Genomic DNA, 26,240 nt, shown 5'->3' on the forward strand with positions numbered 1-26,240 from the left:
ATTCAGGTCGTGTTCCAGAGCTCAAGAATTTTGGTCCAAATAAACAACACAAACAAATAACAAAACAGTCAAAATTTTAATTAAAAGGAATGATACACCTAGAGGATTGCAAAAGTTGTTCCCTTGTTCAAGAAAGGTAATAGGGATAATCCTGGGAATTATAGACCAGTGAGTCTTACGACAGTGGTGGGCAAACGATTAGAGAATATTCTTAGGGACAGGATTTATGAGCATTTGGAGGAGCACTTGGAAAAGCATTGTCTTATTAGGGATAGTCAGCAATGCTTCGTGAGGGGCAAGTTGTGCCTCACGAGCTTAATTGAGTTTTTTTGAGGAGGTGACAAAACAAATTGAAGGCAGAGTCAGGAGGAAAGTTGAGGGGAGATGTCAGAGGTAGGTTTTTGTTTTACACAGAGTGTGATGTATATGGTCTTTAGTAAGACGAGGTTCCCCATGGTAAAATCATCCAGAAAGTCATGAGGCATAGGATCCATAGAGACTTGGCTTCGTGGATTTGGAATTGGCTTGCCCACAAAAGGCAGAGGGTGGTAGTAAATGGAGCATATTCTGTCTGGAGGTCAGTGACTAGTGGTATTCCACAGGGATCCGTTTTGGGACCCCTGCTCTGTGATTTTTTTTTATATATAAATGACTTGGATAAGGAAGTGGAGGGGTGGGTTAGTAAATTTGCAGATGACACGAAGGTCAGAGATGTCGTGGATAGTGTAGAAGGTTGTTGTAGGTTACAACGGGATACAGCTAGGATGCAGAGTTAGGCGGAGAAGTAGCAGATGGAGTTCAATTTGGAAAAGTGTGAAGTGATACACTTTGGGAGAACTAACTTGAAGGCAGAGTACAAGGTTAATGGCAGGATTCTTAGCAGTGAGGAGGAATAGAGGGATCTTGGAGTCCAAGTCCATAGATCCCTCAAAGTTGCCGTGCAAGTTGACAGGCTGGTTAAGAAGGCGTATGGTGTGCTGGTCTTCATTGGTCAGGGGATTGAATTCCAGAGCCGCGAGGTAATGTTGCAGCTCCGTAAAGCTCTGGTTAGACCACATTTAGAGTATTGTGTTCAGTTCTGGTCACCTCATTATAGGAAGGATGTGGAAGCTTTAGAGGGGGTGCAAAGGAGATTTACCAGGATGCTGCCTGGATTAGAGAACACATCTTATGAGAAAAGGTTGAGCTAGCTAGGGCTTTTCTCTTTGGAAAGACACAGGATGAGAGGCAACTTGATAGTTGTATAAGATTAAGAGGGGCATAGAGTAGACAGCCGACACCTTTTCCCCAGGGCAGCAATGGCTGATACCAGAGGACATCTGTTTAAGGTCAGGAGGAAAGTTGAGGGGAGATGTCGGAGGTAGTTTTTTCTTTACACAGAGATTGGTGGGTGCCTGGAACGCACTGCTGGGGGCGGTGGTAGAGGCTGATACAGTAGGGGAATTTAAAAGATTCTTGGTTAGACATGTGGATATAAGAAAAATGGAGGGTTAGATTGATCATGGAGTAGGTGTTTATATAGGTTGGCACAACATCATGGGCCGAAGGGCCTGTACTGTGATGTACTGTTCTATTCTCATGTTCTGTCAAGTCTTGCCACAGTGATCTTGCATTTCCCAGGATCATTATCAAACTGATGGGCAGATGTCTTTTGATTCTCATCTTCTAACTGCATTCTCTCCATTGTAACACCTCTCCTCTTAGAAGCACGATCCTCTTCCAGGGATAATACTTTGGGTACCAAGTCTTATTTTATCAAGGATTGTTTAGCCCATCAATGTGCTTTAAAATTTAATGAACAGTTAATGTCCATCAGATGTTCACCTTTTCTGCTTTTGTTAATTATGTTCATCTTAAGTGTTAATGGTTATAGCTTGCTATAATTTTTATTGTGAAAATGCATTCTTTAGAACTGCTAGAATGTTTTGAAATGATCTTGAAAAATGCACAAAATAAATAGCAATAAATCATAGTGGAGCACTGACCTCTGGCATGAAAGTTTGGGTAAAAAGCATTTTGGGTGGATAGTGGCATTCTACTTGTAAAAACAAAAATAGCTAAGTCAAAGATGCATATCCCAGAGAAGTAATGATTTTATCGTAAAAATTTGTAAATGTTTGTAAATCAAGGAATTACTGAACATGACTGGAAATATTTCAGAGGAGGAGGCAGTTTTCAGGAGTTTGTTTGAATGTCACAATGCCATATGATGAATTGGATATGCAATAAAAAGGTCTTCAGGACTACAGAGAAATAACAGCCAGTGTGGGATTAAATGAATTGTGCTTGGCGAGCTTGGTAAATGACCTCCAATCACCTTGTCTAATTTTATGGACAGTGAAGTGTGCGCTTGAAATACAAGCAGAAAGTGTAAGTAGTCAGCAGTCTGAGCAGCCCTTCTGGAGTAAGCAAGTTTCCTAGAAGTGTTTCCAATTTGTGTAGTGCTATCTGTATTCAGGTTTTACCCATAAAACTAGTTTTGTTTACGATGAAGGTAATAAATTGCAAGCTGATCATCTTGTAGATATTTTGAATGTGTATTACGTAAAAACAATATAGCAGAAATACAATGATTTTCTACAAAATTTCAACCTTGACCCAGAGGGAAGGAAGTCAAACCGTGCACCGTGATTGTGTCACCAGCTGTTGTGCATTGGTTGCTGCCCTTGCACAACCTTTCCATCAAATGCCACAACACAGACTTGAGCACCAAAAATCTAAGCTGACGCTACAGAGTAGTGCTACATTAGTGCTGACATTTTCAGGATAAGACGTTAAACCAAGGCCCCGTATGCAGTCAAATAAATGCAAAAGATTTCTTGACACTATTTTGAAGAACTTAACCCCATTGTTCTGGTAAATATTTATCCCTTAACATCTTTGAAAGAATATTTCAATATTGTCACACCTGCTTGTAGGGCAACTGATTGTGCATTATTTTGCTTCTGCATTCTCCCTATTACAATAGCGACCACACTTTTTGGAAAAAGCATGCTTGGAACATTCTGAAGGTGCAAAAAGTGCTAGATAAGTAAAAGTCATGTTGTGACAAGACATACAAACAAAAATTGTTTGTGACTATTAATTTTTCTTGCTTGCTTTTCTCAGCTCATATGGCAGATGTGTCTTCTCCGCTCCTGATGCATTCCCCACCGCTGCCACAATTTCCATCTCTTGTCCAATCACCGCCAAGAAATGTACAGACTAAAAAACAGGTAAAAAAAATCTTTTCAGTTCAATATAACATGGACCAGAGTATAATCTATTCCAATGGCACAGATATTTTTAAGTTTTATTTACACCTTCGCTGGGGGCCTTTAAATTATGTCTGCAAAATGGTAACAGTGTTTGCAGGGCATCATTTAAAAATGTATTTGGTTAAAAATATATGCACCTAATCAAATGAATGTTGCTGGGTAGATCAAAAAAATATATACAAATAATGTGTGTGCACACATACACAAAGGTTCAGTGGCTAGCGATGATGAGTGGGAACCCTGTCCAGTTTTTTTAATTCCCCTTCACTGTTTGTGTTGAGGTTTTCAGAGACTTGGGATCAAGCCAGAGGCCTTTAAAATTTCTATGGTTCACTTATTACCCTAATCAGAGAATCTTTTGAAAAGCATTGTTCATGAAGGATGTTCTCACACTGGTATATAATGAATGTCTGGTGTAGCAGCAGTTACGATATAATCATTTCGGCTTGTCAAATTCAACGAGAGTGAATTGAACCAATTGGATGGCTGTTGTGGAAATGGACTCATTCCATTAATCCCTTTTTTTCTCTCACTCTCTTGACCCCTGTGAAACTACTTGCATCTGCACTGGCTTCGTGCTGAAATTTCCCTGAAGCTATTCTATGGTCATGAAGCCTTCTGTCACAGGCAAATATAACAATTCAAGTGATCGACAGGAAAGAGTGCAATCAATCCTTGTTTAATTTGGTGTAATTGTACATTTGAGATTGCACTATACACTTTGTATACAACCTCTAATTTGACAGGGATTCAACTTCCATAATTTTTTTTTGAAAGAATTTAAAATTTTACTTAGTGAAAGTGATCATAACCCTTAAATTCTAAACCCATCCATTAACTTGAAACTAAATATATAATAATGTAAAAATTGATAATTCTCATGCATCATGTATAATTTTGGTATCTGAGCATCAACATCGTATAGAAATGAACACTTTCACCCTTTTATCTGGAGTTCCAGATAATCTGGAAGTTTAGTTTCTCTGGGCACTGATTCTGTCACAGTGTAAAAGGCCTGCTGTGACTTGTCATCTGCTTTGAGCCCTCAGCTAAGCCTGGGAAAATCCTGCCAATCAGAGACTTGATATTACAGACTTCCAATGCATGTGGCAAGGTTTGCAAACTTAGTGGGAAGTGACACTAACATTATTTATCAAAAAAATTGCTGTAAGCCCCTCCTACTCAAGGCAAAACATCTCTTATCTGGAATGTTTCTCTGTTCTTAGAAGCTACCTGACCTGCTGGACTTCTTTCCCTCCCAACATTTTCTGGATTTCTTTTTTAATCTCTCCTACACAAGGTTTGGTTTGAGGGGGTGTCTATTTCTGGAAGTTAGAACAGTGGGTGGCATGCATGCTTGTGGAATCTAATTCAAGATATCATTTCAAGTATGACCTAATACAATACAGATCAGATTTCTCGATGGCCAACGACTACCACTTAGTTGTCTCTGAAACATAGTAGCTCCCATCACATCCAACAGGAGGTAATGAGAGAGACCATAAGACTTGGGGGTTGGGGGGGTCAGTCAACACATGGAGCAGATGTAACAATGGCCTATACTTCCTTTGCCAGCCAGGGTGCAGTCTTCCTTGCCCTTCCCAATCTCAGCACTTGAATGTGTAGTAATGGGAAGGGTAAGGGTTCGTGCTATGTTCCCTGCACTGAATCGCACAGTCTAAGACTAGAGGTTGGGATACGTACCAGTGAGTGTTAGAGTCAAAGACCAAGAGCATTATATGAATAGGCATTGTGAGGAGGAGCTCCAAGCTGGGTACTGGTATAGTCTTAATACTTTGGCCAGAGTATCCCTCCACACTAACCTGCTAGTCACTGCCCTCTTCTGTTAGATACTGCATTTTATGTGTGCCCATTTTGCTGTGGGCCTGTGCCTATAAAGAAGGGAGGGAGACGCCACTAATTCACAGTAGTATGGATGCTTTCATCTCAATGGCCTGGTTTGGATGGTGGTGATCTAAGAAATATTCATTCTCTTACAGGAACCCCGAACTCCGTCAATAGTACAATCGCAACCAATGGTGAACGTGAAAGAAGAAAAGAGCCACTCTTCACCTGTAATCAGAAATGAGCCATTTAGCCCTTCGATGCGCCAGGAGCCATCAAAGCAGAGAGAGGGAAGCAAACCACCTCCACATATTGGTCACCGTAAGTGAACAATAGGCTTTAGCTCATTCAAAGGCTGTAGGGATCGTGTCATCCCTTCAGAGGTGGAGGAAGTTCTTTGCTTATAATCTTCCTCCAGAACAAGTGGCATAACTTAATAAAATCAGAACTTTGCCATTCAGAGATAATCTCTGAATCGCACATGCAAGTGCAGGCACACTCATGCCAGCGCACGATACTAGCACACTTCCCCAACCTCTATTGTATGTTCAGATTTTCATTTGTTGCATTGATGTTTGAGGGACATTGTTGTTTGCAAAGTTGTTAATCACTTTGGCTGATACAACGGTTGGTTTTCTTCAGAGTAATTCATTGTAAATGAAAACGTTTGGCAGTGATAAAAGTGGTGGATAAATGATGGAATTTTATCTCAGTACAGGAATACATAACTTCTCACTTTCCCACTGATAATGAAATCATTTGGATAATATCACCTTGTTTTGTACAGATTGATTCCCTCATTTGTGGCACAGTAGTTGGTGTTGACTGCTGCACAGCTCCTGTAAACTGGGTTCGACCCTGACATCAGGTGTTGGCTGTGTGGAGTTTGCCCATTCTACCTGTAACTGCGTAGTTTCCCCCAGGAGCTCTGATTTCTTCCTACCTCCCAAGGTAGTGCTGGTTGGTAGAGTAAGTGGCTACTTTAAATTACCCCTACCAGCGCAGTTGGGTGGCAGCAGAATCGGGGAAGTTGATCAGCATGTGAGAATCCATTGCAGAGAAGTAACTGAGGGAGTGAGATTGATGGGATTGATCTGACAACTAGAGTGGACACCCCTTAAATCATCAGAAAATAGGAGAAATTTCTTACAAAAGTGACTACTTGCAGAATTGGTTGTAAATAGATTTAGAATGCTTTGAAGTTGTGAAACACAGCAGTGCAAATCTTTTTATTGGCTATGAAATTAATATCACATTATAGAGCACTGCCAATACCTTTTCAAGTTTCATCACTAAAGCAAATTATCTAGTTGTCATATTTTTGCTAATGGCAGCTTCTTTGTGACAATTGAGCTGCTTTTTCTGACATTGCAACAGGTCTTCAGAAATACTTCAAGTATTTCTTTACCTGCTAAAATGCAAGTACCTTTAACTTGTTTTGGGCCTTCTGTTATTTTAATTGATGGGCACCTTTTAAGATGGATGTAGGATGTGTTTGTGATGTGGATTGTTTCAGAATGGTTTTTGATTTAGGGATGTTTTCTCTCCTTCATGTTAATTGATGGAGTTTTGTAATCTCTAAAAATTTCAATATTCATCTCTCTAGAACTGAAGAACAATCCTGCTAGTAACTTAATGTTTATAATATGGCATTCTTTTGTACATGATATCAAGTGAAAAATTTAATGGCTCCAAGTTCTGGTGTTTGTTCAAGTGAAACATCATCAGTGTTTGCTCAAGTGAAACATCATCGGTGTCTGCTCAAGTGAAACATCATCTGTGCCCATCATAGTAAATCCTTTCAAACCTTCATGTCCTCTGTCGGAACATTCCCTCAATTGTTTTCTAATGAAAAGAATACCAGCTTTAAAATCTGATATTTATAATTTTTCAGTTCTGGAATCATCCTTGTAAACTGCTAACAAACTAAAAATTCAAATTTTGTATATTGGATCTTGCCATGAAACTATGAAAACCATAGGATTATGAAATTATGACAGGATGAAATATTTCTATAAGATAGATTGGATATGCACACAAGATTTAAAATTTGTTTCCAATTTCTAGTTATTCCAGTTTCATTCATATTTGTTAATGAAACATTGAGATGGTCAAGTCTGCTAAAAGTATAGTATTTCAGAGATGAACTGTGTGCCTATTTAAATTTAATCTGAAATGATTACAGCTCAAATGCTCCGGCCTTGGAAAAAACGTTGATTTTGTGGTCTTTTTGCTTTATATTTTTCATGTAGCTCCCAACATAAGAAATCTGTCCACCAATACCCTCTTTGGGGTTCCTGCAAGAGAATGAGTACTCATTACAATTGTAATGCAGTACTTACTTAACTTTTTTTAAGTTAAATCTCCTTCGCCACTTTTCAAGTCAAGTGTTCAATTAGATACCCTGAAACAGTCAAATGTTGGTTCAAAAACAAAATACTACAGCTGCTATACATCTGAAATAAAACAGAAGATGCTAGAGAGTTCATAGGCCATCTGTGGAGAGAGAAACACTAACTTTTCTTTCTCTCTTTGCAGAGGCTTCCTGATCTATGTATTTCCATTATTTTCTGTTTCACATCAATGTTTGTTGCTACAAGGCAATCTTTAGAAACTGCATATTTTCCTCTTGCAGGACCAGAGATGAAGCACATGGAAGTTGCTGGGCCAGTGATTCGGCCTCCAGAACACAGCTCGCAACCTTCTCCTCAGGACAAAGACAAGCATAAGCAACAAACGCCCAAAACTCCTGTCGCTCCCAAAAAAGTGAGAAGCATTAATGGTTTAACTCGTGATTCTGTCCTCTTCTGTTCCTCTCCTTCTTGATGGAATGTGATTGCTGACTTGATCTTTCTCTGAGCCACGGTGGTGAGAACTCATCCCAGAACAGTTGAACGTGGATCTGCAGTGGCTTATAAGAACTTAAGAAATAAAGATAGTAGGCTTTGTGATCTTTCAACTCCTGCTCTGCCATTCAGTAAAACTATGGCACATTGGCAACATTTATAAACCAGTTAAATAAGTACATGGATAGGAGAGGTTTAGAGGGCTAAGGGCCAAATGAAGGCTGATGGGACTAGCTTGCTGGGCAACACAGTCGGCATGGATGAGTTGGGCCAAAGGGCCTGTGTCCGTGCTGTATGACTCTGACTCTATGACATGGCTGATCTAGGTTCCACTTTCCTGCCCGTTCCCCATAACACTCAGTTTCCCCAATAACACAATTCTATCCATCTCAGTCTGAATCGGTGATGACCTTGAGAACTGTCTGGGGTAACGAATTCCACAGATCATGACCTTCTGAGTAGACCTTCGAGTGAGTCTTCTCTGTATTGCTTCGTTTGCAAGTATATCCCTCATAAATTGGGAGACCCAAATTGTATGTAGCACTCCAGGTGTGGTCTCAGCAATACCCTGTACGATTGTAGCAAGGCTTCCTAGCTTTATACTCCAAGGGCCAGTGTTTCATTTGCCTTCCAAACTGCATGTTGTGTCTGCTTGGTAACTTTGTGTTTCATATACAAGGATACCCATACCCCTTTAGTCTCTACATTTAAATAATTTGCTTTTCTACTAAAGTGGATAAGCTCAAATTTCTCCTCATTATACTCCACCTGCCAAACTTCTGCCCACTCACTTCATCTATCTGTATCTTCTTACAAACTGTGTGAAATATTCTTAGTTTGCTTTCCCACCTTTATTGTATCAACAAATTTATCTACAATACCCTCATCCCTTCATCTACGTCATTCATCAGTTGGTATTCCAGCACTGATCCCACTAATTTTCGCAGTTTTCCTACTTGAAAATAATCCATTTGTTACAATTAATTTCTTTTCAATGAGCTAATTCTCTATACATGTTCATAATTCACCGCAAGACCATGGTGTCTTTTTTTTGTAGTGAACATCTTTGTGATATCTTATTGCATATCTTTTGGAAATTTGTATCTGTTATACCATTTCCCCTTTACCAGCCTTGCATGTTAGATCTTCAAAGAAATGTAATAAATTTATCAAGTAAGATTTCCCTTTCTTAAACTATGTTGACTCTGTTGATTGTAATAAGATAATCTAAAAGTACTGGTGTTATTTTCTTAACAATTGTTCCTAGCACTTCCTCAATGATCGGTGACAGGCTAACTAACCTGTAGAATTTTTGCTTCTGACTTACTGCTTTCTTAGGAGTGTTGTATATTTGAAAACTACTAACATAAGCCTTTTTCTGAATGTAGGGAATTCCAGAAGTCACAACAATGTACTCACGATCTACAGCTGTTTCTTTTAACACATTGAGATACAGATCATCAGTCTGGGGCTTGTCAGCCTTTAATCCTATTAGTTTGCCCAGTATTTTTTTCTGATGATTATTTTCAATTTCTGTTATTTATCAGGATGCTTTCAGAGCCTTCTAGCATGAAGACACATACAAAATATTTGTTCCAAATTACTGACATTTCCTTGCTTTGTCCTTCAATTGACCAATGTTTAGCTGCCCTCCTACTTTAAAAAAAATGTCAGAGGAGCAAACCATTCTCCTGGTGCCTGCCCGTCCCTTCAGTAAGATCAAGGCTGATCTTTTACCTACTTTCCTGCACTAACTCCATACTGGTTAATACTTAAATATCTGTCAATCTCTGACTTGGATATACTCAGCAACTGAGCATCCACAGTCCTCTTGGGTAGAGAATGCCAAAGGTTCACTTCCCTCTGGGTGAAGAAACCTCCTCATGACTGACCCATTTATTTTGACACTGTAAACCCCTCAGCTCTAGACACAACAGCTGGGGCAAAACCAAACCCACATCTGCCCTGTAAGGAGTTCTGTTTTATTCTGCCAAAAGTTAACAATGTCATGTCTTTACAGATTATATTCCATTCCCATGAGCTTGTCCATTCACTTAAACTATCTGTATCTGACTGAAGTCCCTGTGCATCCTTCTCATAAACCTCACTGCTACTGAGCTTTGCATCATCAGAAAACAAATATTACACCTGAAAACAAATGTATAACACTTGATCTTCTCATCCAAATCACAAAGGTTTTGAACAGCTGGGCCCCCAATACTGACCTCTATGGCACGCCATTGGTCACAATCTCCTATCCCAAAAATAACCCATTTGTTGCTACTTTTATTTTTACTCTGTAGAAGCTCTTAATTTTCCTTCTGGCATACTACTGATCTTCACAATGCTGCATGCCTTTCATTTTGCAGCACCCTTAACTTACCCATGAATGAATTAGAGACGCTGGAATCTGGAACAAAAAGTAAACTGCTGGAGGAACTCGGCGGGTCAGGCAACATCTGTGGGGGGAGAAGAGACTTCGTCGACCTGAAATGTTGACAGCTCCTCAACCCCCGCAGATGTTGCTCAACCTGCTGAGTACCTCCAACAATGTGGTTTTTATTCCACAGTGAATGAATTATCCTTCTCATGGAGTCTTTATTAACCAGCAGAATATAAAACGAGATCTCTCCTGAATGTCTGCCACTGCTTGTCTAATATCTTCACTTTTAATATATTTTCCCAATCCACATGCTCACTCTGCCTTTGTACCTTTGTAATTGCCTTTAGTTAAGTAGTTTCAGGTCTATTAAGCTTCCCTCACTCAAATTTGATGTGAATTTCTTTGGTCCCCAGAGGAACTTTTACTATGAAGTCATTAATTGACCCGTATTTCACATAATCAGATCTTTATATTTAAAAAAAACCCCTTTTCCTGTGTTGGTTCCACGAAGTGCTTTTAAAGGGAACTTTTCTGAAAGTACAAGGTGAACTCCCAAGTTTGTCTTGGGGGCAGCTGCTTCTCTCTCTGGTACTGGTGCCAGTGCAGCATGAATTGTAACCCATTCCTCCCACACCAGTCTTTGAGCCTCACTGTCAGTTCCTTTTGATCTTGTTGACTCTGAATTTGCTCATGGCTTGGGTAGTGACCCAAAATGTCGACTGTCCATTTCCCTCTATAGATGCTGCCTGACCTGCTGAGTTCCTCCAGTGTTTTTGTGTGTTGCTTCCTTCATGCCTTCCTGTGTCAGACTTTGTATTTTCTTCCTTTTTGTGTTCAAACTCCTGATTTGGGTTGCTGATGCCCTTAATAGCACTGTAGAGTTCAATTCTGATTTTTCTTTAGAACAAAACAAATGTAACACCTCTTTCCTGACCCCACCTTCTCCAACCCTTTGTCACCTAATTCCCACACTACTTCATATTCCAATCTTGGCATTCTGTTGAAATCTACACAGATTTGCAGACACTCGTATCACTCAAGAATATTCCAGGAGGATTCATTAAATAGCAAGGCTGGCTTTATTTGACCCTTTTGTCTAGAGCCCCCTGGGCCTAATAAGTTTATAGCTCAGACCAAACTGGGGATATCCCAATTTGTATAGTGCCTTTTTCCCCTAAGTGATCGCTGTGAAGTATATATTTATCTTAACTGTTATATTCCTGAATTGTATTCCTGATGTTTGGTAATTCATTCTGAACCAGTGATCTTTTGGGTTTATGAAACTGGATGAATGAGATGTTCAGTTATTCATGATCGAACTAACATTACATTTTTTTGAAAAGGTATGCAAACATAATTGTCTTTTGTTTTTTTAAATTGTACCCAATCTTTCATTTCCTTTTGGTTTCTCAGACCTATTCAGCTTCAGAGTTCATTGAGCTTTGTTCCCTTAATGAAGTTCTACATTCTCTACGCATGTATGTTGTAGGATCTCAAGATCAAGAACATGGGCTCATGGGCAAGTCTAGTTAAGAAGACTCCTTCCACTCCCTCGTCCACGGCAAAATCATCAAGCGATAGCTTTGAGCAGTTTAGGCGAGCGGCACGAGAGAAAGAGGAGCGAGAAAAGGCACTTAAAGCACAGGAGGAGTACCGTAAGATGCAACAGGAGGCGGCAGAGAAGGAGCGTCTCCGCATGGAGCAGGAGCGACAGCGGCAAGTCTAGCCTTTGCATTTCTTAGAGCTATCTTTTGCCTTGGTTACTTTGTTTATTGTAAGCCAGTTTTAATGTATAGCACCTATGGTTGGCTGCATGTGCTTATTGCCAGTGAGCAGCCTTTGTGAACCTGTTGCACATAAAATCTTTTCACCTCAGTGTCTACTATAAGTGCCTGGTCCCAGATGAGCTTGCTGGATGGAAAGCAACAATTTTTTTTGTTCCAAAGAAGCACTAAAGAAAACCCATTGTGGATGAAGGTCCCTCTGCCTCATCAGATCACCTCCCTTTCTTGATGTGGGCTAATAAGTCATTGTTGGTGTGTGCTGTTTCTTCAGGTACAGATCTGCAGTCTTTAGAATGCAGCAGGACTACAATATTTGGACTACAATGGCCAAATTTCTACTGTCAAAAAGACCCATTGGTTAAGTTGCTGTATGAGTGGATACGTAACAGAGAGCTTGGCTGGTCTAGCTGTTATGTTGACGAGAATTCTGGCCAGTGTATTAGACAAAAAAAAATGTTTCTGCTTGAGATGCTCTGCTCTACAGTTAGCTTTGTGAAAACAGCATTGTACTGTTTGTCCCATCCTTGAAGCCTGGGTTGTATTTGTATATTAGGTACAAACTAAACCCACGATGAAGTCTTCTCTGTTCCTGTCTACATAACTTTTTAACATGTGTTATTAATGGCACCTATTCCAATGTCATTCCTTCAGGTTTTGGTTCTTCACTGAGGGCTTAAAATATCAATTTTAGAATGAATTAACTTGGGTTTCTAAAGTCAATCTTCTTTCCCTCTTTATTCCTTTTTAGATCTAATTTGACATTGACTTCACCCATTCCAGTTCATTCTGTGTCATTGTTCATTTCATAATCCTTCAATCTACTGGGTTGAGGAGATGCATGTTTCCTTTTTCCCTCTGGTCCCAAGTCTCTCTGTTTTCCTGGTAGTGGCATTATCAGCTCAGGTTTTCAGCAAATTGTCATTGGGAAACTTACATATTTTAGATGTGCGAGAGAAAGTCTAGATGCGAGCACACTTAGTTAGATACAGGAAACTCTAAGTCATTGTTTTCAGTATTGCTCAGGTATGTTTTGATATGACTAAGCGAGAACTCAACGGAAGGAGCTTTGCTACTGTTGTAGTACTGCTGACCAAATACTGCTTTAAATTACAGAAGTCGAGATGAGGAGGATGCTTTGGAATGTGCTCGGAGAGCTCATGAGGAGGCGAGGAGGCAGCAACACCTTCAGCAGCAGCAGCAGCAGCAACAACAACAACAACAACAGCAGCAGCAGCAGCAACAGCAGGGCTCTCAGCCAACCTCGCAGTCTATGCTGGACCAGCAGCGAGAGCTAGCAAGGAAACGGGAGCAAGAACGAAGGCGGAAGGAAGCAGTAAGTTCCCAGTGTAGCTCCTGGATGGGATAGAATCCTGAATAGGATTTCTAGTCCCTTAGAGCCAGGCCTGATTGTTGTCAGTTTGTGCTAACTTTGTCTTCAGGATGTTGGCAGTTAGCAGTGGGTGTCCTGAGCTGGGATGTGGAGTGAAAAAGAAAATTGGCCTAATTTTTATTTTTCCCTGTTTGACATCTGGAAAGTGTTTGTGCATGGATATTGTAAAAGCATAGAACAGGTTTTAACCTTTCTGTGTGTTTTTAAATCAGTTGTCACTTGCTATTGACCACTGGGGATACCCAAGGGCCAGCGGCCTTGGGGATATTGGTACCTTTGGGCAATGGTGAAAATGCTTTTGTTTTCACTGGATGCTCATTTTTTTAAACTAAACTGATTGCAAAGATTAAAATCTTTAGTGTGACTGGTTACAGCATTTGAAATCTTAGGGTAATGCTTTAATTTAACGTTAAAATGTTAATCCTGATCATCAACTGAATAGCTAGTTTCGGAATATTTTGATGGTGAAATGGGAGGAGCTGCCTAAAATTATTCTTCAGAGCAGAAGGAACTCTGGCTAGATGATGGTGATTTGGTTTTTACCTGTTATGTCTCTGATTTAGAAACTGAAAGGCACCAAAAAGGGATGTGATGCTAAAAGGGGGAATGGATGAGAGGTCAAACCTTCAATATGGATGGATTCTCAGCCATTATTTTATGGCTTATGATGATTGTGTTCTCTTGGGTCATGAGTGTAGTTGGAAAATAATCATTATCAGGTTTGTCATTCATTAAAATATGCTTTTTCCCCTTGACTTGAAATTGCACGCCTCCTTTGGTCATGTATCCCTCAGGGGTCTTCCATTGAGCTTAGCTGAGCTTGGAAGGGCATCTAGGAGTAAACTAACCTTGATTCTCATATGCATCGCGTTGGGCATTGCCCCCAGACTATCAACATGCATTGAAAATTCTGAGCAAACATGCGAATTACAAACCCCTTGCCATTTAACAAATAGGAGCAGGCCTGGCCATGTAACCTTTGGGGGAAAACAAAGCTGCCTGACCCACTGAGTTCCTCCAGCATTTTGTTTGTCACTCCAGATTGCAGCATCTGCAGTCTTGTATGTCTTGTACAGTCTCGTGTGTCTCCATGTAGCTGAGTCTGATCTGTCATCTAACTTCACTTTTGCCCCTTGATTAACTAAAGGTTGGCTTGACAGTTTCTCCTATTAGTGAGCCAGTACAGCAAGCAATCATTTGAAGATTTCTGGAAAAATAAATGTTTTAAATTACCAAGAGAATAGACAAACTGTGAACTGCACAAGTGAACATTTTCTTACGTATTTCCTTTACTGTGATTTAGATGGCGGCTACGATTGACATGAATTTTCAGAGCGACTTAATGGCAATATTTGAAGAGAATCTCTTCTGAGGGCTCCTTATTCGGGATATCCTGACTCTTGAAAGTACTACGAAACTGTTTTCCATGAGTTACGTGGCACCGTAGTGTTTCGGCCAGGTTCTTGGTGCACGTCTTTCTGCATGTGTGACCCAGTGAGTGAGCGAATCGTTCAGTCAATGCCTTGAATGGATGGATGGACATGGATGGACAGAAGTCTGCCTTACATTTAACCCACAATATAGGAATGAACAAATAGACAAAAAAAAACTTATTGTTGTTTAGAAAACACGTGCACAAATGTGCGTCCAGCTTTCCGAATGATACTACTGTAAAGGGGGTGGGGAGGGGTTACCCATTAGCTGCAAGGCTGTCCTCGCCAAACTCCTTCACTATGTATGAAAAGACACAATTACATTTTGATGTATTCAATCAAACAGGGTTTCACTATTGCAGTGTCAGGGCCCTGTTTGCTGAACGGTTTTGCTGCATTGGTTCCATAAATCTACTGCGTCTCCTTCACTGCTCATGAGAGAACGGGGCGATACTATGATATATATATTATATATATGTATGTATATATAATATATATATATACATACACATACATACACACACACACACACATATACACACACACACATATACAAATAATAAAATGGGTGAATTCCCCTGTAATTGGGAAAACTGGCCCCTTCACTAAGTTACAACAGTATAATCTGGATGGACTATTTAAGCAGTGCAACTATGTGTTCATTACTTTTTTTTACAGTGCATAGTGCTGTCTGCGGGTTTTGTTTATCTACAGTTTTCAGATACTAGGCTCAGTATGTTCTGACAAGCCATGTGATGGTTATGGCAATACAAAAAAGGGAAAAAAAAAATCGTATGTCGGAGGTTATGAGTTGAAACAGCAGTCCCATCTAAAGCATTTCTTTTGTTTTTCCCTGTTTTAATTTCTTTTCTGCAGTGTTTGGGATCAAAGCTGGACTACCAACCAAAGTAGGTGAAATTGTTTGTCTCATTACCTCAGGAGATACGAATGTTGAATGGCACTGCTGAAACTGTTTTGTACTGTTGTCCCTCTGAATAGTAAAGATACAAGAGCTGACTTTCTTTTCTGCAAATAACCAGAGGTTTCAGCTGCCCTTGAGTAGTGTTCAACCGATGCTGTATAGTGGGTATGGTTGGTGTGCGATGCTTAACTTGTATGTTTTCTGTAACTAAAAACTTACTTTATTAATGTAGCAGACTTCCAATGCGATTTGGAGGCCCAGGTGTGAGTTTTATCTTTATATGGTCGATTCTGGGCTTTTTTTTTCTTCAGAGGGTTGTACAAAATATACGAGCTGTTTCTGTGCAAGTGTCTCTTTAGTATTCGCTAAAAGCATCAAGTGAAGTGCTGGTTCTCCTAGTTAAACTCTGCAGCAAGAATTAGACGAGTGATTGTTTTATGGCAAATATGGCAATTTAAATTAATGTACCATTCCTCGTCTTTGCCTTTAAATATAATTTTATTTTTTCAGCTGTTTTTAACCTTTTTCTTTTTTAAAATGAACATATTTTAATGTGCCAAAATACCCACTATACAGTACCAGCTCCAGTGTTGGTAACCTCAGTTTAAAGTCGGTTTTACTGAGAGGCAGAAAAATTGCATTTGGTCTGTATCGATTATTGAATAAACACACCTTTTATACAATACACTGGTGTCTTTTTCTTAGAGACTGTTCCATTGGATTGACCACCTATACCTAATTATCATGCTTTCAGAGTAAACTGATAACATAGCTTACTAATGAAACATCTTGACTAAAAACACAACATCATTAAAAGTTGAAAGACATTTTTCAGAGGAAGAAAGAGTGATTTAAAAATCCAGTTTTAATGCAACTCTGCTGTTAATTGTCAATATTGTTCCCAGGACCATAGATCTTCAACAAAGCTTGCAAATACGTGAAAAAACAAAGTTAAGAGTAGCTCAATACATAATGTTGATAGGATAGATGTATTGGAAGATGACAAACCTGGTAAATGTGGAAGAATCGGATCCAGCAATAATTTCACTTATTTTATTGGCCAACTTCCTGTTGCCTTTTAACATAAAATGTGTTAGGGAAAGTTATTCCTCAGAACTGCACAAGTGATGCACTTTTTACTGGGCTGTGCCAGAAATGTTGGAGATTAATTTCCAAGCTATCTTGCCTGAAATTTGCGGTAATGAATTTTGGGAAGTGGAGGAAGTTAGTCCTCTAAGAGGAGAGCAAGATATGTAATTGGTTTGGAATTGCTCAAAGAACCTTATTTTCATGATGGCTGTTAAAGGCTTAGTTCAATTTAGTTTTCTTCCAAGACATTGAAAGAAAAACTATGGATCTTTTACAATCCTAATATAAACATGAAAGCATCCTAACAGAAGAAATGTATCAAAATAACTTGCACCATGAAAGGAAATGAAGAACCCAGAATAGCTCAAGTAATATCCATTGCAGCAGCCGCCATGTAGGAGCCTTGTGTACACACATCAGTTTAATGATGCCCTTGAGTATTAATTTATCAGGAGGTGCTTCTGGTTAGAAGGGAGGGAAGTGTGATACTGAGTTGTGGAACTTGCCAGTTTAATGATGCCCTTGAGTATTAATTTATCAGGAGGTGCTTCTGGTTAGAAGGGAGGGAAGTGTGATACTGAGTTGTGGAACTTGCAGTAGAGAAACTGATCTTCAAGAAATGTTATCATATGTGAAGACAAAATAGTTTTTTAAACTGATTTTGTAATTCATATCTTATCTAGATTAATTTAGAGCATGTTTACTTTTCTCGGGCAGCAAGGGATTCTTTTGATCTTGTTTGCAGACAGCTGATATTTTAAATAAAATTGTTTTCTCACAGCCAAATATATAGTTTCAAAATAAATTCAGAATTTTTGAATCTTCCAAATCAAGGTTAATGCTTCCAGTAAATTAATTCTGAAACTGACAGTTGCCCTTTTGGAAAAGGTGTAGAATTATGAAACAGGTGCTTATCCAAAATATTGTGATGTCAGAATCAAATTTGAATTAAGTATTTCATTCAACAGATTCATAGCATCATCCTGAATAGGGGAAGGCTATTTGCCTTTTCATGCTTGTGCTGTATCTTTGAAAGAACTGCACAATTGGACCCACTTTCCTGCTCTTTCCTCCTAACCCTGTAAATGCTTAACTTTTCAAGTTTATATAGTTCCCTTTTGAAAGCTGTTACTGAGCCTATTTTGACCCTTTTAGGCAATGTGTTATGAGAAGTGTAAAAAGAATATTCATCATTTCCCCTCTAGTTCTTCTGCCAACCTGTGTTGTCAGATTAACAACTTTATTTCCGGTAGAAATAGTGTCCATTTCAAATCACTTTCTTAAAAGGTTTCTTTAACCTTTGCTCTGAGGATAAAAATCCTAGATGGTCTTATCTGTCCACATCGGTTATGTTATATTACTTGCTGTGGACACTGGAGAAAGTCGTTCCTTGGGTGTGAATCAGGTTGCAGCATTGGCCACATCTTGATGCTCGGCTTAGACAAAGTACATCTGGAGATTTTTGAGGCTGCTGTTACGATGGCTTTTGAGATGGTGAGGCAAGAGAGTCTTTGCCTCTCAGGACAGCACAACAATGATTAAATGGTCTATTAGTCTTGGTGTTTGAGAGATGCTTTGTATTGTTTGCCAGTGCTAGAGGTCTTTGGAATTAAACTCTTTGGAACAATAAATAGAATTTGTGCATTTAAAAAATATTTAATTAACATTTTTAAAACATTCTAAAAAATATTTAGATGGTGACCCCTGTCCCCTGTATAGGATTACTAAGGAATTAAAGAAATTGACATAACGTAAAAGTTTCATGAAGTTAGAGAGCTTAATTTTGGAAGCATATAATATTCACTTGTAGTATTTGAAATGTTAGTATTTTAGTGGTTGGTATTTAATTCCCCCCATCTGCTCTCTTTCTCCCCCACACCCCCCCCCCCACACCCCCAACATGTGCTTGTATGTGAAATGGTCTATGGCAACCAAAGCAAAATACTGATCATAGTTATTTATGGCAGTTACTTGTCAATCAGAAAAATGGGCCTCTGTAGATTTTGACTAAGGTGTCTGAAGTTTAATCTGCCTTTACACAATTTTCACAAACCTCATGACAACCTGTGAGAAGTGGCTACCCCTCCTACAGTCCCATGTAAGTGCATTTATTCTTTAATCTGAACACTTTTTAAAATCCTGGCTTGTACATATCACTTGATGAAGAACTGACTCGGTAAACTAAGTGCTTATGTAGCATTTGTCTATTTTTTTTTATAAAACAGTGTCTGCAATAATTTGAGTGCAGCAGTTGAACTGTAACTGGGATAACTAAACAACAGCCCTTAGACCATAATCCTGCAAACTCTGTCAATCCAGCCTGCAAAACTTGGGCAGATCTATTCCATTCGTGTCTGTGGTTTTGTTGTTCAGGTGATACGGATTGAACTATTGGTACAGTTGTCTCTTTAGTGGATAAATTCTAAATCAAAATGTATTCTGTTGAATATTTGCATCTTAAAATTTATGCAGGCGAATAAAGCATTGATTTATTGGAGTGTGCCAGGCAGATGATGACCAAAAGGGGAATAGGACATTTGCTTTTAGGGCTATCCTTAAAGTTTTTACCCCTGCATCTGTACTTGATTTATCAGTGAGGATAATATCTTTATATTTCATTCTTTCAAAGAAATGAATATTGAAGTCTTACCACTAGGAGGCAGGAGAAGAAAGATTTTGTGATTATGCATAGGCTTTACAGCAAGGGTTTGATTGTAAATGAATCTTCACCTGACTACCTAAAGGACTGTATGTAGCACTTCATTAATGAACATTGCACCACACCATGGCTAGCTGTTATTCTTAGAAAACCAAGTAAGCAGAGAAAATAATGACTTTTTGAGCTACTCTCTAGCGCAGTTAGACTACTACGTTTTGAAGTGTCTTCAACTCCCGTTACTGGAGCTAGTTTAATTTGGTTTTATATTGCTCATTAGTTTGGTTTACAGAATTTCCACTCATTTTTTTGTTGAAGCAATTATTGACAAAATTGAGGTGCATTTCTGCATGGGTTTCCTCCGGGTGCTCCGGTTTCCTCCCACATTGCAAAGACATAAGGGCAGGTTAATTGGATTTAAAATGGGCGGCACAGACTAGTTGGGCCGGAAGGGCCTGTTACCCGCGCCGTAAATAAAATGTTTTTAAAAAATTTCCCTTTTTAAAGTAGATATTTTTGACAACTTTTTGGTTTCTAATTTAAATTGCAAAACACTTCACTGCCATATTCAGTGCAGGTGTATACAACTATTAAATGTTGTGATATTTGGAAACTAAACTGGTCAAAGGTGACAATTATCACTGTGTTCTATGACCCTCCAATTATACCAGAGGCAATACTCCTGAAAAGTCCCAACAATAATCTTTTTATAGATAGATGCATCTGTACTTGATGTATCAGTCAATTCTCATGCATGCAATCGAAAGCTGCTTGTCAGGAGATAAGGGTAAACTATCCACTTAGTGGTACTGTAGCATTTCATTTATGTGAATGCCAAACATCTGGGAATCACTTCCAATGTTATTAGGATTTGATTTGCAACATCCTCAAGTTATCGTTGGATGAGCTCTGATGTTACATTCACTATTTGATCTCGGGCTTCCTCTAAGCAACAGTTGAAAATATGGCAGTGTTTATTCCACAAGTGATATTTAGGACTAAAGGGCAATTGCAGTTTATTTTTCCTTCTGCAGGAGTTGCTTGCTGTCTACGCTCAGGGTTCAGTGGGTACTTTGCGCACAGTGGTATAAATATGTTCTGAACTGATATCAATGCACGTCAAACACAATGGATTGCAAGTGCTAAACGTAAAACCCTAAAGGCACATTTGGGGTTAAAAAAAACTATGTATTTAAATTGTATATGTATGCAAAGAACAAAATATTTGTATTCAGACATTAGAAATAATAGCCTTTTTAATGTTTTAAATTGTACTTTAAATTTGCCAAATATTGTCAATTGTTGATAGATTAGCATTTCAGTCTGAGACTGAGGTGATTTCATTACATTCTGATCAAAACATTTAAAACTTTCAGATGTACACATTTATGGATTATACTCCAGTGTTTTTTTTAACATTATCCAGTAATGTGATTTTATTTGTATCTTGCTCATTTCTTAGTGTGCATTTCAGCCCTTAAATGGGCTGCTTGATAGATGATACAACTGTCTCATTCTTGGATACATCAGACATATTAAGTTTAATTTTCATGTTTGAGCTCTACATGCAGAGCACATTTTACACTATATTTAATGTTTTTTGTGGGCAATTTGACTTGCAGATTAACGGCATCAATGTGATGTAAGCCAGTAATCAAATGATAGTTAGCTTTTTTAATGCAACACAATATGTCGCTCATATTCAAGTTCTAATTATATTAAATATGAAAATGCTTGTATTAAACATTTTGAATATATGTAGAAAGAAATTACTAGATTTTCCCACTTGAATTACTAAAGTTTTTGTGCAGTTATTGTTGAAATAAACATTTTTACTGAATATGGAATAACTAATTCCAATTTGGGATAATGTGACTGAATTGTGCAACAGTGTGGAAATCAAATGGAACTTTGACAAACTGTTTAGCTGCGCCCACTTTTTAAAAAAAATACACGATCTGTTTTGCATTGTCAGAACTTGTACCTGCAGCTGATGGGAGTGGAAATTGTCTAATTGTTATCCCGCACTATAATCCATCCTCATGCAAACCCTTAAACTAATAAGGTCCAAGCCTCATAAGTGTCTAATAGTTAAGTGCAGTATTGAGGAAGTGTTGGAATCTTACACTCTTTCATATGGTTCATTTAACATTCAATCTGGCTGCATTTGGGAGAAAAAAAATTTCACGGCTATAGTGTTTGACATTGGCTTGCAGTTATACAAGTTTCACATTCATTTCGAAAGCCAATGACTTTTGAATGTGTGGGAACTGTTTCGCTGTTCCTTAGTTCAAAGCTATACCTTTCACAATTTAGGATAAAGCCTTAGAATCCATTCCCACACTGAACTTTTAAGGTGTGCACTCAGCTTTCATAAATTGCCTCACTTTGTATGAAAGATGTGCATTTTTATCGATTCTCTGCAATTGTGGAACTCTGGTGTACCTTGGGTCCTTTGTGATTTTTCTATATTACGGATGTCTTCATCTATGGATACAAACCTTGATCTAAATTCATCTGCTTTTATATACAGTACATATAAAAAATGAGTAGGTGAGAGAAGAGATCATTTTCCATTTAACTGGAATAATTTAATCCCTGAGAGATGGATTAGCTGAATATCAGATAGCCTTCCACAATAAAGACTTGGAGTTTTGGGTTTAGAATTACTAAACATCTGTCTTTGTCTCACCTTCCCAAGATTACTTAACAAGTAACCATTATTTGATCAGGAAATTTTAGTTTTTTTTCAAACAGCCCTTCAGTAATTTTCTTTTCACTAAGGAATGCAAAGTGGACTATATAAAGGCCATATAAAGAGGCAACCTATCATTGCTTTGTCTACCTTCCTATCCATCTGATTGGGCTAATACAATAAAATGTGGAATATATCCTCATGGCATTGCACATGTAACAAAAAGACATTAAGGCACTGCTGAGGAAGGATCTGGTGCCACAGCCCCACAGAAATCCTCATCACAGTGGCACCATTACAGGACCTTCCATGTGAGATTGTGTTCTCTGCCATAAAGAATACAGGGAGAGTCATGCATGTTACAAGATTTAAAATGACAATTGCAGCAATGCGGAATTATGTTAGTCAAATAATAGTTTAAAAGTCGTACAGATATTCCTCAATTTACAAATGTTCAATTTATGAAGTTTTGTAAAGCACCATTGATTCTTTGGGGGAACGTGTCTCTTATTTACAAAACTATTTTTTGCTACAACCAATAGCACAGTACTCTTTGTGCATAGAAAGAATAATAAAATTCCCTCAAGTACTTCCAGCATTTTTGATTTAAGAAATTTTGTTTAACAAAATGCTTTCCTAAAAGGATATACAATCATTCATTGATCTAATACGCAAAACCCCAAAAGCAATGGTGGTCCAACTTTGGCTATTGAGAAACTAAAGATAATAGCCTTTTCCTTTTGAACTGTTATCAAAATAACAAACTGTACTGGAGATTTTCAGAATTCTGCATTGGTAAGGAAAGGGAAAATCTGAGACAGGGCTAGCGAGAAACACAAAAACAAGCTGTAATATCTTGTATAAATATGTTTGAAAAAAGAAAAGATTAGCCAAAGTTTAAGTGGGTTCCTTACAGACTGAGAAAGTAGAAATTATAAGGGGAATAAGGAAATGGCAGTAAAGGTAGACATTTTGTGTCTTCACAGAAGACCACTCCAGAATCAGTGGAGAACTGAAAGTTTTGTGTAAATGAAGAACAAAGAAATTAGCATTGGTAAAATTAATATTGACAAATTAATGGGTTTGAAAGCTGACAAGTCCTCTGACATGGGTATGGAAATAGTGGATGCACTGGTTGGTATCTTCTAAAATTCTGGAATGGTTCCCACACACTAGAAGGCACCACTATTCAAGAACTAAAGGTTAAAGACAATGGGGAACTAGACCAGTTCAACTGACATCATGGAAAGGGAAAATGTTGGAATTTATTATTAAAGAAGTGGTAGCAGGGCATTTAGAAAATAATAGGATTAGCAGGGTCAACGTGGACTCATGAAAGGGAAATCGCATTTAAATCTTTAACTAGCAGAATGGAAGATAGTGAACCAGCAGGTGCAATATATTTGGACAACATTCAAAAGGCTTTCAAAAAGGTGCCACAAGATATTGAACAAAACTGGGGCACGTGATCTTGGGATAGTATACTGGCTTAGATTAAAGGTTAATAAATGGTTAGAAAACTGGAGGAATAAATGGATTTTTATTTACAGGTTGGAAGGCTGACTAGTGCAGTGCAGCAAGAATTGGTGCTGGGGCCCCAGTTATTCACAATTGATATTAATTGCTTCTCCAGTGCTGAACTTCTACAGACATTTCACTCCCCTTTCAGTATTTTTTTAACAATTCCTTGGTCCAGTTTTCTGTCCCCATCAATTATTCTGCATATTATAGCACTTCCCATGCAAATGCATGAGATGCAGCTTCTACCCTTTTGCCTCTTTCCTTGCTGCTGTAGAGGGACCCAGTCCTTGCAGCTAAAGCAGCGATTCACTTTCACTTTTTCCCAGTCTTATGTTACTGCATTCAGTATTCCCAACACAATCTCCTTTACAATGGAGACTGAGTGATTACTTTCCAGAGCATCTGCTTTCAGCCCACAGGAATGACTTTGAGCTTTCTGTAAGTCTCCATCCCACTCTGACATCTGGTCTGTGGCTTCCTGCACTGTTACAATGAGGTTTAATGCAAGCTTAAGGAACAACACCTCGTCTTCCATCCAGGCATGTCGCAGCCTTCCGGACTGTATACCAAATTTTCCAACTTTAGGTAACTTGCTTTCTCTGTATCAAAACTGGCTATTTCTGCTATGTCATTCATCTGTGATAATGGCTTAGTTTTTTTTCTCTCCATTAATACAACCTGATCTGCTGGGCATGTCTGCTATTAACAAGAGTAATCGCTCTCCACTCTGACTCCCCAACTGCCCCATTACCATTTGACGTGCTCTCACCCTGTCACAGATATTCACTTTGTGCCATGCACCCTTCCACCAACTTCTCTGCAACTTAAAATTAACTTTTTATTTAAACCCCTTCCTAGTTCTGACAGAGGACCTCTGACCTGAAGTGTTACGTTTTTCTGTCCGCAGATGCTGCCTGACCTGAGTGTTTCCAACGTTGCTTGTTATTTCTCTTATTTTGCTGTTTTGTGTATGTGTTAACTGCTCACTTTCCTTTTATCTTCATCACTGAGTGAGTTTCACTGTTAATTGATGCCCTTTTCCCCATTGCTCCCTCATATGATGTGAGGAAATTACATTTATGTAACACATTTCAAGAATTTAAGTGCCCCAAAATGCTTCATTTATAGTGAAGTACATTAAATAACAGACCAGGATCTTGCCCTCAGCAACACTTTCCTGTTCTCTCCCCATAAGCCCTCAACTCCATTTAAATTCAAATTGCCTGTCAATCTCAGCTGTGGATACTCCACCTCCAGAATTTTTGGGGATGGAACAGTCCAAAGAGTCAATCCTCAGAAGACATTCTTCCTTGTCTGTCTTAACTGGGTGACTTATTCTGAACCTACGCCTCCGAGTTCTAGAAAAGCGCCACTAGGGCTAACATCTCAACTCCTACCATCGTCAAACCCCTTGAGAATCCTGTATTTCAATAAATTCCTCTCATTCTTCTAAGCCCTTATGGGTACAGGTCCAATTTGTTCAACTTCTCTTCATACATCAACTCTTTAATCCCAGGGGTTGGCCCAGTGAACCTTTTGCACTGCCTTCAATTCAAGCATATAATTCCTTAAATGTCGAGACCAAAACTCCACACACGTAGTACTCCAGGTGCAGTCTCACCAGCACCATGTAAAGTCGCATAAAAATGTCCCTACTTTTATAGTCCATACACCTTGTAATAAAGGTTAACATTTCCAATAGTCTTCCTATGATTTACCCTAGCATTTAGGTGACTGTTAGAAATTTTATGTCTTTGCACTGTACTGCTGCTGTGAAACAACTAATTTAAGCCCACTGAATTTGTACTGACCATCAAGTACCCATCTATACGTGCTACACTAAATCCATGTTATTTTCCCACAATCCCATCAATGTCTTCCAGATTCTAACACTTGCTGAGCCTTTTGTGTTTCATGCACCAGGTCCTAGATTCGTTTTTGTATTGTTGTCTCACTCCATCCAAAGTGGATAACTTCATATTTCTATCTACCAACTCCTTGCCAAAACACTTAATCCATCTATAGTCTTTTGCAAGCTCCTTTTTTCTTTCTCTCAAGCTGCTAACCCACTTATTTTATCCCATTAGTAAATTTGGCTTCAGGCTCCCCATCAAGGTCAAAAATATAGACCATAAGCATGTGAGGCCCCAGCAGTGATCCCAGGAGCAACCTGCTGATTGCTGATACAAGAGTGACCTTGTTATCCTGACTGTTAGCTAGAAAAAAACCCTGTCTAAGCCAATATTACCCCAACCCTGTGCATTCTTGCCTTGTTCAGTACCTTATCAAATGCCTTCTGGAAATCCAAATACAGGCAACCCCGTTTTCCGTAATACGAAGCCACATCATCTGCATGTGTCAAGAAATGCGAGTTGAAAACAAATTTTATTTATTTAGTTTTTATCACGCAGATTCAGTG

At 38.8% G+C, this 26,240-nt stretch overlaps 1 protein-coding gene across 7 annotated transcripts in view; it reads left to right on the top strand.

Annotated features, from left to right (window-relative positions):
- brd4 (bromodomain containing 4) overlaps positions 1-21,411 on the top strand; it is a 151,570-nt gene extending 130,159 nt beyond the window's left edge. For 4 of the 7 annotated variants that reach the window (XM_052042196.1, XM_052042195.1, XM_052042191.1 and 1 more), the window contains 6 exons: positions 3,109-3,215; positions 5,258-5,423; positions 7,738-7,868; positions 11,821-12,047; positions 13,229-13,448; positions 14,809-21,411. In XM_052042196.1, the coding sequence (XP_051898156.1) occupies positions 3,109-3,215; positions 5,258-5,423; positions 7,738-7,868; positions 11,821-12,047; positions 13,229-13,448; positions 14,809-14,877 (920 nt within the window). In that variant the 3' untranslated portion in view covers positions 14,878-21,411. The remainder of the gene's footprint in view (positions 1-3,108; positions 3,216-5,257; positions 5,424-7,737; positions 7,869-11,820; positions 12,048-13,228; positions 13,449-14,808) is intronic. The other 3 variants (XM_052042194.1, XM_052042193.1, XM_052042192.1) reach the window with 1 other exon arrangement.
- Positions 21,412-26,240: the final 4,829 nt, after the last annotated feature.

The sequence above is a fragment of the Pristis pectinata genome, chromosome 31 (assembly GCF_009764475.1).
Source record: "Pristis pectinata isolate sPriPec2 chromosome 31, sPriPec2.1.pri, whole genome shotgun sequence".
NCBI classification, from domain to species: domain Eukaryota; kingdom Metazoa; phylum Chordata; class Chondrichthyes; order Rhinopristiformes; family Pristidae; genus Pristis; species Pristis pectinata.